The 12,932-nt window shown below is 47.9% G+C and overlaps 1 protein-coding gene across 6 annotated transcripts in view; it reads right to left on the bottom strand.

Moving 5' to 3' along the window:
• arnt2 (aryl-hydrocarbon receptor nuclear translocator 2) overlaps positions 1-12,932 on the bottom strand; it is a 57,339-nt gene that overhangs the window by 15,905 nt on the left and 28,502 nt on the right. For all 6 annotated transcript variants that reach the window (XM_077023016.1, XM_077023019.1, XM_077023017.1 and 3 more), the window contains 3 exons: positions 12,121-12,195; positions 9,745-9,896; positions 2,324-2,399 (listed from right to left, as the gene is read on the bottom strand). In XM_077023016.1, the coding sequence (XP_076879131.1) occupies positions 2,324-2,399; positions 9,745-9,896; positions 12,121-12,195 (303 nt within the window). The remainder of the gene's footprint in view (positions 1-2,323; positions 2,400-9,744; positions 9,897-12,120; positions 12,196-12,932) is intronic.

The raw sequence follows: 12,932 nt of genomic DNA, 5'->3' as shown, positions 1-12,932 counted from the left end.
CTTGGTTGATTATTGTATTTGTCTCGCTTTGCCTTCAGTTTCGCTACGTCTCATATTAATTAGGCATTGTGGGTATATGAAGCTGTTGCTAGCTGTTATGCTGCTGGTATAAGGACAGTGAGAATGAAGCTACCCTACATAAACATCGCTCACCATCAACCTGCACTGAAAACGTTACAGAACTAGTCACCAGTTGCTTTTAAGAACTAGGTTTGGGTGTGGGATCACGGCGAGTGCTAACTGCAAGCCTCGAGATCACACGTTACCTGCGTACACCTGAGCGGCCCAGCACTGTGAATCCTCAGAGACGAGATTGTTACAATTAATTCAGCAGCAACAAAGTGATTATAAGCACGTAACTTATGACTCCAAAAAAAGTCCGTTAAAAGCATCCTGGGACTGCTCCTCCACATGACAACACCCCTCCCACCACACACAGCTCCGCCCGACCACCACCCCAATACACCCTGACTTCACCACCCAGCAATGCCCTGGCTTTGGTGAGCGGAGCCAGGGGATGTCTAGCTGAACAGGCAGCCCTGGGGTGTGTTTCAAATTAAACTGAATCCTCTGTGCCGTGTGTGGGTAAGGCGACTTCAGCAGGGTGCTCTGAACACGGCCGGGAGCAAAACCCTGCAAGTGGGTGGCGTTTCTGGGAAGGCTGCCTACTAGAAACCGAGATGGCTCTCCGTGACATGGGTGGTATTCAAATGAGATCACACTATTATCAGATTCAGCCGTTTTTGTCAGGATGTGGCGTAGTCGTTTGAAATATCAGCCGTCCCACAACAGGGGGTGAGGACACGCTGGAAGACTGGCCTCCCCCACCCTAAACCAAGATGGAATTTGTAAAACTGAAAAATGCATGAACTCCGGTGTGTTCGGCCTGTGTGCATCCACTTGCTTGTTTTGTGTGTGTGTGTGTGTGTGTGTGTGTGTGTGTGTGTGTGTGTGTGTGTGTGTGTGTGTGTGTGTGTGTGTGTGTGTATGTGTGTGTGTGTGTGTTGGGGGGATGGGAGGTGGTAGATCTTGTCTTTTCAGTATGTGTGCAAGAAAGAAAACCTCAACACAGACTACCGACACTGCATAAAGCCTGCACGAACCGAATCCAGAAATCTCAGAAACAATTACAGTAAACATCTTAGCAATCGTGCGGCGACCGTCAACGAAGGTTAATGGGTTTATTTTGTTGTTAAACCTTAAATGTATTTCACGCTGTTAACTTGCTGTCGTGATCTGGCTCCATGGTAAGTTGAGGACTGACTCAGCAGCACACCTGATCCCTGCGTGTCCCGGGAGGTCCTGTACCTGTACCGCTAATTCACTCTCACTCCATCATGTTATTGGGCCTAATCTTGAAACGGGCACAGATGGAAGCTGCAGGCTGGTAGTTGGATGTGCTGAACATATCAGCTGTATCCCAATTGGCTCTTGAAAATGCGCTGCATGATTCCATGGAAACAGGACATTTAACTGAGCAGTGGAATCTTTGGAAGTAGCATGTTAAGCCCCCCGCACACAGCGAGCAACTAGCTGAGCAAACGGTCACGCGTGCCCGTTTGCTCAGCTAGTTGCTCGCCGTGTGCGGACACTTGAGACAGAATTCTCTGCCTCTTTTGCCTGTGAGACAGACATTTATCTAAAGCCCCCCGCACACAGCGAGCAACTAGCTGAGCAAACGGTCACGCGTGCCCGTTTGCTCAGCTAGTTGCTCGCCGTGTGCGGACGCTTGAGACAGAATTCTCTGCCTCTTGAGCCTGTGAGACATTTATCTTATATCTCATTTATTATCTGTTCAACTTCTTTCTTTACTTTTGATTAGTGATGGCCGTTAACGGCGTAAACGCCGAAGTGTCATGTGACGCCAAGCGAGCTTCCAATTGGCTGGTGACGAAAAGTTGCTGAGCCAAATTGCTCAGCCGAGCGCACACGGTGAGATTTCGGGCACGCGTGCCAGAAAATATCAAACACGTTAGATAAATGTCTCACAGGCTCAAGAGGCACAGAATTCTGTCTCAAGCGTCCGCACACGGCGAGCAACTAGCTGAGCAAACGGGCACGCGTAACCGTTTGCTCAGCTAGTTGCTCGCTGTGTGCGGGGGGCTTTAGCAGCTGTCTGTATTTTTAAAGAACGGAAATACAAACTAAAATGACTTGAAATTGTGTACAGTGTATTTACTGAGTGTAAAATAACACTCCGATAACTGCTTTCTGGAGGCCAGGAGAACTCCACTATGGTATGTGCGTATATTTTGTGTGTATATGTGCGTGTGTGTGTGGGTGTACCTAACAGTGTCAGATCATGGTTCTTGTGTATATGTACCTGTGACAGATCGTACGCCGTCAAACCGTCCCGCTGATGAACCTCAAGTTCAGCCTGCTGCTGTTGCTGGAGTTGCCTACAGTCACACACACACACACACACACACACACACACACACACACACACACACACACACACACACACACGAGTATAGCATTAATAGATACTACTTTACAACTTCAGCAACATAAGATCACATGAAGGATGTAGTTTACATTGGTGGAGTGCATGTCATGCACAGGCCACCATTAAACATCATCAATAGACACCACCACCCAACAACACCATTAAACACCATGATTAGACACCACCACCCTGAAACATCATCAATAGACACCACCACTCAACACCACCCTTAAACACCATGATTAGACACCACCAACCTTAAATATCATCATTAGACACCACGACCCAACAACACCCTTAAACATCATCATTAGACACCACCCCCCAACAACACCATTAAAAACCATCATTAGACACCACCACCCAACACCACCATTAAAAACCATCAGACACCACCAACCAACAACACAATTTAAAACCATCATTAGACACCACCACCCAACACCATTAAAAACCATCATTAGACACCACCAACCAACACCACCATTAAACACCATCATTAGACACCACCACCCAACAACTCCATTAAACACCATCATTAGACACCACCAACCAACACCACCATTAAACACCATCATTAGACACCACCACCCAACAACTCCATTAAACACCATCATTAGACACCACCATCCGACACCACCATTAAACACCACCATTAGACACCACATCAAGCAAAAAACACCAGATCTGATAACCCCTCCCCCACTCTGTGTCTTTATATTAAGCAGTATTTTGCTTTTCATCGACCTGGAATATAAAAGTAAAGAATGCAAATGTGCACTAATAACTGCAAATAATGTCTTTGCTTGTAATGCACCGTAACAATGGAAATCACTTCTGTGAATACATATAATTAGTTGGTTTGATGGCGGATTTACACTCTTTTTCACACCCACCCACCCACACACACACACACACACACACACACCCACCCACACACACACACACCCACCCACACACACACACACTAGAGCTGAAAATGTTCTGTAAAGCCTGTCACCATTATGCCAAGACATCACTTGAGCATATGAGTGTATAATTCTGTATCCCACATCTACGATGCAAGAAGCAGGTACATAATTTTGGCCTTGTGCCTCATGCCAGATCGCAGCGGTTTACTTCACCTTACCCAACATGCGCCCTTTCCAACCAGGTTTTCAAATCAGAAACTCCACAGTAGCCACAGGTGATTAGGTGCTGAGGGAGTGTGAACATGGCTGCTGGTCTAGAAGGATCAGAGCTTGCCCCATATTTTGACATATATTTAATTTTGGATGAAAACAAGCAGGAGTGTTTGTATTGCCGAGTGAGCTGTTCAGCACTGCGATCTGGAGTGTGCTCACTTTGAGCTCAAAACCTCGCCCTGATGTAATGCGTGTGCAGCCTGACAGGAACTCCGCCTGTTGTGACAGGAGTGTGGGAAGACCCCAAGCAGTGGTGCCAGGAACGCTGAAGGTTTCCTTCCATCAACAGTACCAAACGTGATTGGAAATTCTTCGAGCTTGTCACTTCACTATAGATTAGAGAGGACTTACTGACACAGGCAGGCAGGCACACACACACACACACACACACACACACACACACACACACACACACACACACACACACACACACACACACACACATTTAAGCCGCCCATGGCTTGTGGGCCTTTGGCTTTCAGAACTCCCAGCTGCTGAAAAATTCAGTGGAGGCCCAGGAGAATCACTGAACTTCCAGGCCTGGACACTCTTCTTGAACCGACTATCAGCACCTCTGTACGATGAAGACATCCACAACAAAACACCCCGCCACATGGGAAAGAAAACCTCAGACAAGCATCTGCCAAGATACTGGAGCTGTTGGCCATTGTGGCTGACTGAAACTGGCAGCGTGCTTAAACACTTTGCCCTTGAACTCTTTGCCGACCCTTAATGAAGATCGTAATTAGTATGCACTCACTGGTTCGCTGTCTAACTCGCGCCATGGAACAATGTCGGCCAATCACCCGTTAGGATTGCTCGCCCACATCTGTCTGCATTAATACTGAAAGTTCATTATGTAATTACTAATTACACACAGTACAATGTCAGGATTCAGGCTGACATAAGCTAAATGTATTCCAACAGGGCTGCATTCCGGTAGGGTTGCCTCACATACATTTTCCACACAAAATCGATATTGAATTCACCCTGGATGTGTGGCCCCTTTTATTTATGCTCATCCAACAAACGATTCGGGAATCAGTAGCATGTCTGGGCAGATCAACACACATCTGGCCTCAACAGACCGGCCGCACGGAGAGACCGGTCTGCCGTTTGGCTCCCGTCTGCTCCGTCTGTCGGCCGGGGCTCAGGCTGGCTGTCGGGGCAGGAGGGTGCGTCTGAGGTGAAATGCAGTGCGTGGTGCGTCTGAGGTGAAACGCGGAGTGCCTGAGGTGAAATCTGATGCGTCCCCTTCGGAGACGATCCGGGAGTCGTACAAATAATGACACGGTTACGTAACGAAAAAACAACATGCGTCTAATCCAATGGTTATGTGGAATAAACAAACCTCTGTCCACCATGTTTCAGTCTTATTCCTGTAATTGAAAAAAAGCAAACGTTTTTTTTTTCAATCTCTGCTGAGATCCCCTGAAGTGTCTTGTTTGTACAGGAAACAGGGCGGCGTTTCTCATCTAGAAGGAGAGTACAGCACAACACCGTGCTGTGATGGGATAACCTTACATTCAGGAAGAAAAGTGAGGTGTGATCCTATTTATCTCAGACAAACAGGGCTACGCTCACCCTGCCTCAACTCCATAGCCCCGGAACATTCTGGAAAACTTGCTTCGAGAAAGTCTAAATGAAAAATAATTAAAATGTTTTTGTTCTTTTAAGTTTTGCATAGTTTTTGGATTCAAGCCATTTGTTCATCTGTCTAAAGAAAAACAATGGTTCCTTGAAGTAAGCCTGCAGCTGTTTACTCTCAAACTGAAAAATTCCACTTCAAACTAGAAGCAGACAAACGTACACAAAATATACACAAACACTGAGTGAATGTGTGAGCTTTTATGACACTTCAGATCGAACCCAAAGTGTAATGAAAGGGCTTGAAAAAAAAAAACACAAGCAGAATATTAAAAACATCGGAAAAGAGCAGCGTTTCCAAAACCTCATGTCAAGCAGTGGTTCTAAACTGCCTCTGAAGACACACATGGACACAAACATAAAACTATTATAATGCATGCAAGTGCGCGCACACACACACATACACACACACACACACACACACACACACACACACACACCAGAAGAAGAGAACGAGGTAGAAGAGCTTGGAACCTGCTGGGGCACCTGGACCAACACTGGAATGGGATGGACAGAACCCAGGACGCTGAACATTTGAACCTCATCTGAACCTCAGGAGGAGAAATAAAGAAAAGGAAAAATGGGAGAGAGAGAGAGAGAGAGAGATAGAGAGAGAGAAAGAGTACAAACATCCACACATGTCCAAGTTTCCACAGGAACCCAACCTTTCCTCCTGTCTCTCCTCTGAAGGAACTCTGTGATCTCTGGGTCTGAGAAAGGGCCATGTGATCGCCCATGTGTTTTCATCTCAGCATGGGGACACAGGAGTTCATAACGCCGTGTTAACATGCGGGCGGCTGCCGTGAATCGCGCTGCCAGGACGGACAGCTGGTCCGAAGATGTGTGGCGTGGCATGATGCTGACGCCAGAGCGAGACTTCATAAGGTGGCTATATTTTGACACACGACGGAGACGATAAGGTTGTTATGGAAATATTTAAGGGGGGAGGAATTTGTGCTTTTGTGTGTTTACTGTTGGGTATGTGTGGTTACAGAGAGAGAGAGAGAGTGAGAGAGAGAGAGACAGACACAGAGAGAGACAAAGAGAGAGACAGAAAGAGAGAGAGAGAGATAGAGACACAGAGACAGACAGAGAGAGACAAAGAGAGAGACAGAAAGATAGAGAGAGAGAGAGAGAGAGAGAGAGAGAGAGAGAGAGAGAGAGAGAGAGAGTGCTAAGAGCAGGACAGTCTGGTGTCTCTATATATGTGTATGCACTGCAGATGCCTGCAGAGAGACAGTAAACAGGTCACAGTATGAGGCTGGATGTCAGTTATTACTAGAGCTCAATCTTTCCCCAGCCTGCCTCTACACTACAGACTCAGCTTGCGTCTACACTACAGACCCAGCCTGCCTCTACCCCACAGACCCAGCCTGCCTCCACACTACAGACCCAGCCTGCCTCTACCCCACAGACCCAGCCTGCCTCTACCTCACAGACCCAGCCTGCCTCTACCCCACAGACCCAGCCTGCCTCTACCCCACAGACCCAGCCTGCCTCTACACTACAGACCCAGCCTGCCTCTACCCCACAGACCCAGCCTGCCTCCACACTACAGACCCAGCCTGCCTCTACCCCACAGACCCAGCCTGCCTCCACACTACAGACCCAGCCTGCCTCTACCCCACAGACCCAGCCTGCCTCCACACTACAGACCCAGCCTGCCTCTACACCCCAGCCCCTTCCTGCCTCCACACTACAGACCCAGCCTGCCTCTACACCCCAGCCCCTTCCTGCCTCTACCGCAGGCCCAGGTCTAACTTTCATCTCCCCTGCACTCCTCAATACCCACAGCCATTTCTGGCTTTATTGTTGCTTCTACCTGCAGCCAATCCATTCTGACAATCCATTCGTTTTTTGCCGAGTTGATCAAAGAAAAGTTCAGAGTAGCCCCACACCACAAACAGAAAACCTTTTGTGTGTGGAGTGGAGTAGAAATGCTCAAAGTAAAGCGATGGGTTTCCAAGCATATTTTCACTGTATATTTGAGCCCCAATAAAACAGAACTGAGCTGGCAACGATCACAATCCCCCCGCAAAAGCGTGCAAGCGGTCTGACTGCCTGCTGCTGGTGCACTCTGCTATATGGACGTGTCTCTCCTCACTGTCAGCGTTCTGTCTCTCTGCCAGGTGCCTGTCTCTCTGCCAGGCACGAGGCTTCAGAGCAGACCGTCTGTCTTCCATGCGCACGCGACTGTCAGCGCGTCGACGTGATTAACAGCGGCTCGTGGTAATCGCTGCCACTGTTGGCGGCCTGTCGGTCCAGCCACTCTTCCTCCGTCTCTGCGTGTGTCTTTGATGGTAGGAGCCCTGGCTGCCACCCCCCCTCCCGGGTCGTCTGGCACGCCGGCTGCCACGACACCACAGTAAAACTGGGCCACCTAGCCACACTTTCGGGGGCACGAAAGGCCCAGAGGATGAACTTTGCCCTTATGCTTGACCCCTCTCTCACTCCCAGCCAGCCAAAGACACCCACCTAACTGTGCACCACCAAACTCCTCGTTTCCACATCATCACAGAGTAAACAGGACGCAGCCGAGGGCAATTAAGGTCAAAAGAGTCATTTCCCCTCATCTGTAGCTGGTCACATGGTCACGGTCAGCCCTTTCAGGGCTGACACATAGACTTGAATGACTCTGCAAAAGCACGGGCCAGTTTCAAAACACTGGAGAGGACTCAGAAAACAAAAATACATTTGTAGGACATTATAACTGTCTAATCCATCAGTTAAACGCAGCATGTCACCAGGTGGTTACAAAAGTATCTGTTTACAGAACAGTCCAGGAGGGCTTGGGTTTAGTCATGAAGTTCAGAGAAATAGCAAAAAAACACTGACAAAAAGCCAAAGATGGGAATTTTACATTTTCAATGCCAATCTAGAAAGGTATGGAATTGGAGAAATGCATATGATCCCTTATTTCAGCCACGGGTGCACACACACCCACCCACACATCTTTACAGCCAAGACACACACACACACACACACACACACACACACACACACACACACACACACACACACACACACACACACACACACACCTCGCTCGCAGCCGGCCATCGGGATCCGGAAATCCCTCCATGTTGGTGAATTGTAGGGGTTTTGTTTGGCCCGAGCTGTCAGAGTCAGTAGGAGTTGAGTCAGTGGAGGTGGCCCCTGCTTCCGGTAAAGTCGCTAACGCTTCAGTAACGCGGGGGGACGGGGCCTCTGACCCCTGTGGGTCAGCAGCCGCCACAGTACGCACCCCCTGACAAACACTCTACTGCTGGGTGAAGAGTATCTAGTCTCTCCCTGAGAGGAAGCAACACCCCCCCCCCCCCCCCCCAACACCCCCTACAAAAACAAAACAGAAACAAAACATAATAATAAAATATATAAGATATAAACCAAAACAATAAAACCTCACGCACACATACTTTCTTAGATTTTCTTCTTTATGGCCCATTAAGTTCAACTATGTGTTTGTTTTTTTGGATGTTTGTTTATAAGTGCTCTCTTGGGGACATAACAAGAGGACGGGTGGTCAGAGCTGAAAGGGTCAAGGAACCCCCCAAAGGGGGCGCCAGAGGGACCAAAACAAACAGCTGTGGGTGGAGCTCCGTGCTGCTGTAGCTCCTTCAGCTGGCCTCTCCATCCAGCTCAGGTAAATGTTATTACTGCAGGGACGGCGCCCTGTGAACGTGGGCGTGCGGCACAGCTGCATTAACTACGGAGAAAAAAAAAAGCTTCCAGAAATATCGGCCACAGAGGACGAGGATGTTTGGGCGGCCTGGTGGTATGAAACAGCCTCGTTATTGCGTTCAGGAGGAGCAGCGAAGATTTGGTTTCAAAACAAGGCGCTGTGGTATGATCAAGCTGTCAGTAGGGAGGGGACATTTGGAAGGGCTGAAAGGGGGAATGAGTGAGGGAGTGCACAAGAGAGAGGGAGTGAGGGACAGAGAGTGAACAAGAGAGAGAGTGAAGGAGAGAGAGTGCACAAGAGAGAGAGAGAGTGAGGTGAGGAAGAGAGTGCACAAGAGAGAGGGAGTGAGGGACAGAGAGTGCACAAGAGAGAGAGTGAGGGAGAGAGAGTGCACAAGAGAGAGAGAGTGAGGTGAGGAAGAGAGTGCACAAGAGAGAGGGAGTGAGGGACAGAGAGTGCACAAGAGAGAGAGGGAGGGAGAGAGAGTGTAAGCAAGATTGAGGGAGAGTGCATGCACATGAGTGAAGGAAAAATGCACTTGATGAAAAGAGGGAATGAGAGTGCACAAGACTGCAGGAGAGTGCACAAGACTGCAGGAGTGTGCACAAGATTGCAGGAGAGTGCACAAGACTGCAGGAGAGTGCACAAGACTGCAGGAGAGTGCACATGCATGTGTGCACATAATAGAGCACATTAGGGAAAACACCTGTGTACAGCCAAGAGTGGGAGACAGACAGACAGACTGTGAAAAGCCATGGTAAGGACAATAAGGTCAGACGTACTTGACATTGGTGTTGGTGCAGATGATATACTCGATCTCGTCCGAGTACGGGTTCTGGAAGGTGAAGCTGCTGGTTCTGATCAGCATCCACTCACGGTTCTTCATCCGGAAGCGGTACATGACGGACAGCACCTGGCCCTTGAGCTTCACAACCTGGTCAAGAAGGACAACACGCTATACTGCAAGGGCTTATGGGAACAGGGGCATGCAAACAGGAACCCTTTTAACAGAAAGCAAAACAAACCGTCCATGTAATATTCATCGTTACAGCAGAGCTTGATCAAACATGGACACACACACAAACACACACACTACACATACGCACTCTTATGTAACGTCCATTTTCCGTAACCGTCTTCAGGGGCAGGCTGCAGTAGCATACCACATGCACAAGTGGATTACTGTCACCCTACATTCAACATTACAACATCGTCTGACCTCTGTGTTCTGTTATAGCGACACCTCGAATTTCAGAGAGGCCTGTGTGTCCCAGTTGTCCTATAAGAGATTTTTTTTAAGAGGAGAACAGAATTTTCCATCCACGCCTGAGCAGAGGAGCAAAAGAGGCAAAAATAAGTCCTCTCTGTCAAAACAAAGCTTCTCACGGACAAGCTCCTTGAAGCGGACAGCCCGCCACACCTCTGACCCTCTTGTGTGTAAACAAAGAGTCCAACAAGAAGGAGGGTCTCCGAGCCACCGTCCTGGGAAGTGGACATGGAGTGAGATTCCTGTTCCAAACAAGCTAAACATCCTTTTCTCTGGTCCCTCTTCCAGGGGGTGGTGTTTGGGAACACAGTGGGGCCCCTCTCCTTTGTCTTCTAATGACAGGACCCTGGAATTCAAACTAGAACTGAACCAAGAGCTCTTCGAAAATTCCTGAGAACACTGACATGTTGATGGAGTTCGACTTTTTTTGATCTTTATCTGTGAAACGTCTTCTTTTTTTTCTGGTGTGCAGGGAAAGGAGTGTCTGTTTAATACATGAGGTGACCCAGGGGAGAGCTTACTCAAGTCTTTAAATCCTCAGCCATTTCATATCTTTGGAGTATGCGGAACGTCTTTAACATCAACCCGTAAGAGGTGTCAGGCCTCAATTTGACACTCCAGGCCAAGAAAAGCATGTCATCTCCCCCATCTTGGCATGTGTTGAAGAATTCGTCGTTTAACTGTCAGCTCATGTTTGAGTTGGTGTCATAATCTAAGTACTTTATGCATGCGTTGAGCTTCTGGAGTAGGTGCACGTAGCTGATGGAGGGGAGCGCATTCTCGTGCACACGTGCGGTCTCGGGTTTCGAAGAGCTACATTTGCCGCGGGGCAAATTAACGTTAGCCTTTCTAGTCTTTAGCAGAATAGTCCGGTGAAGACAGTAGATCCACAAACCTCTACATGTCATGTGGCCAGTTCCAGCTGGAAGCCTGAGTAGGAAGAAGGCCTCTCTGAGGGCCTGTGGAAGGCCAGGCGTTTCTAAGAGGGAGCTGGTCCCCATTAACTACAGACCAAAGAAACAAGCACCACCCACTAATGTGGACATCTCGTGATGAGTTTGTCCATTTCAGAAGACCAGAACAAATATGACTTTCACACGCCGCTCGTGCTGTGTGGACCGAGATGAGTCCACAACAGTCTGAGAAAAAGGCAGATGCAACACACACCCCGCCAGCCCCCGTCACGCAGGAGAGGAGCGAGGAGAAGAAAGGTAAGACGTAATGAAGCTAACAAAGCAGCGCTGAAGGAGAAGAAAACAGATCAAGGTGAGCGTGTGACAAACTGTGAAGGTTTAATTAGCACCTTGAGGGAGAGAGAGAGAGAGAGAGAGAGAAAGAGAGGGAGAGAGAGAGAGAGAGAGAGAGAGAGAGAGAGAGAGATTGCTAATGAGAGATGTAAAAAAAAAAAAACCAGGAAGAGACAGGGCATATGGAATCTTTCAGTCATGGTGTGATTGGGCATTCTCAATGACATAGCAGTCACTCCACTTGCTGTTCCATACAACCACCCCCACCTCTCCACCCCTCCCAAGTCACCGCCAGGAGCCCCTGACATTCATCCCACTCTGGGCCCGGTGAAGCCCATGGACGGCTGGGGTGATCAGTTGGAGAGGCGGAGCAGGACCACGCCTCGCATGGGAGGGCTCTTGGCATCATAACTGATGTTGAAGAGAGACCCAACAGCACAGGTTCCCCCATCGCATCGCTCTGTTCTGCTGATACGGGCATTGGATGCGCGAGCAGAGTGCAAAACCGACCCAAGGAGCAACTAGCTAAGAGCTAGCGAGAGCTAGCAAGAGCTAGCAAGAGCTAGCGAGAGGTAGCGACGCTGAGCTTATGGGACTGAATGGTTTGCGGGGGAGGGTCTCTGAGGGGCGAGGCGATGACCCACCTGCTGAAAACTTTCTCTCAGGTGACTCTGGTCTTCCGGATGGCAAAACTCCAGAATGTCCTTACCAAGCAGGTCCTGGAAGAAAAGAGATATACGGTGTCACCAGTTTTAAATAGAAGGTCCTAGAAAGAAGAGCTAAGGGGAGATTGAAAGTCCAAAGCAAGTCCTAGACAGTAACAGACAATACAATAGACAAGATAGATATTTATGACATTCGACAACTGAAGGGTCATTAACAAATGAATTAATAAAGTGATTTCATACTTCATAAGTCAGTTTTTCAAACAGAACGGCTCAAACGTATATTTGCTAAGGATATCATCTGTTTCATGTCTACCCTTAACTGCACTTACAATTTTTTGTATTGCAAAGAAGAAAGCACGTCTGATACAATCTTTACAGACTAAACAGACTAAAACTGATTTTTAGAGTATTGGGATTAGACATTAAACAGATATTTTTCTTAACTTTGTTTATTAGGGTTTACATGAATATAAAATTCAGTGTCTTCAGGAATTTTTTAAAAATAAATAAATAAAAGGATATAAGTTCCCTTCATAAAAATACATGAGAACACAAAGATCAGACATCAGATCAAACCTTAGACTCTCTTCAAAGAAGTGTGTCCATACAGATTTTAGTTACATGGAAGTGTCAAACCAACTTTAGTATGAAGCTCCCAGAAGCTGTGAACCCTGTTCCAGAAACCTGAACCTGGAGGCTGAGTGTCCAATACCCTAGATGTTAAATATTTGGATAGAGGAGAATTAAATAAATCTGTAAGTAAAAGTAAACTTTGGCTCTGGTAAGGT

This window comes from Brachyhypopomus gauderio, chromosome 12 (genome assembly GCF_052324685.1).
Source record: "Brachyhypopomus gauderio isolate BG-103 chromosome 12, BGAUD_0.2, whole genome shotgun sequence".
In the NCBI taxonomy this organism is placed as follows: domain Eukaryota; kingdom Metazoa; phylum Chordata; class Actinopteri; order Gymnotiformes; family Hypopomidae; genus Brachyhypopomus; species Brachyhypopomus gauderio.
Note: the sequence above shows the minus strand (reverse complement) of the source record. Positions and strands in the feature narration are given on the sequence as shown.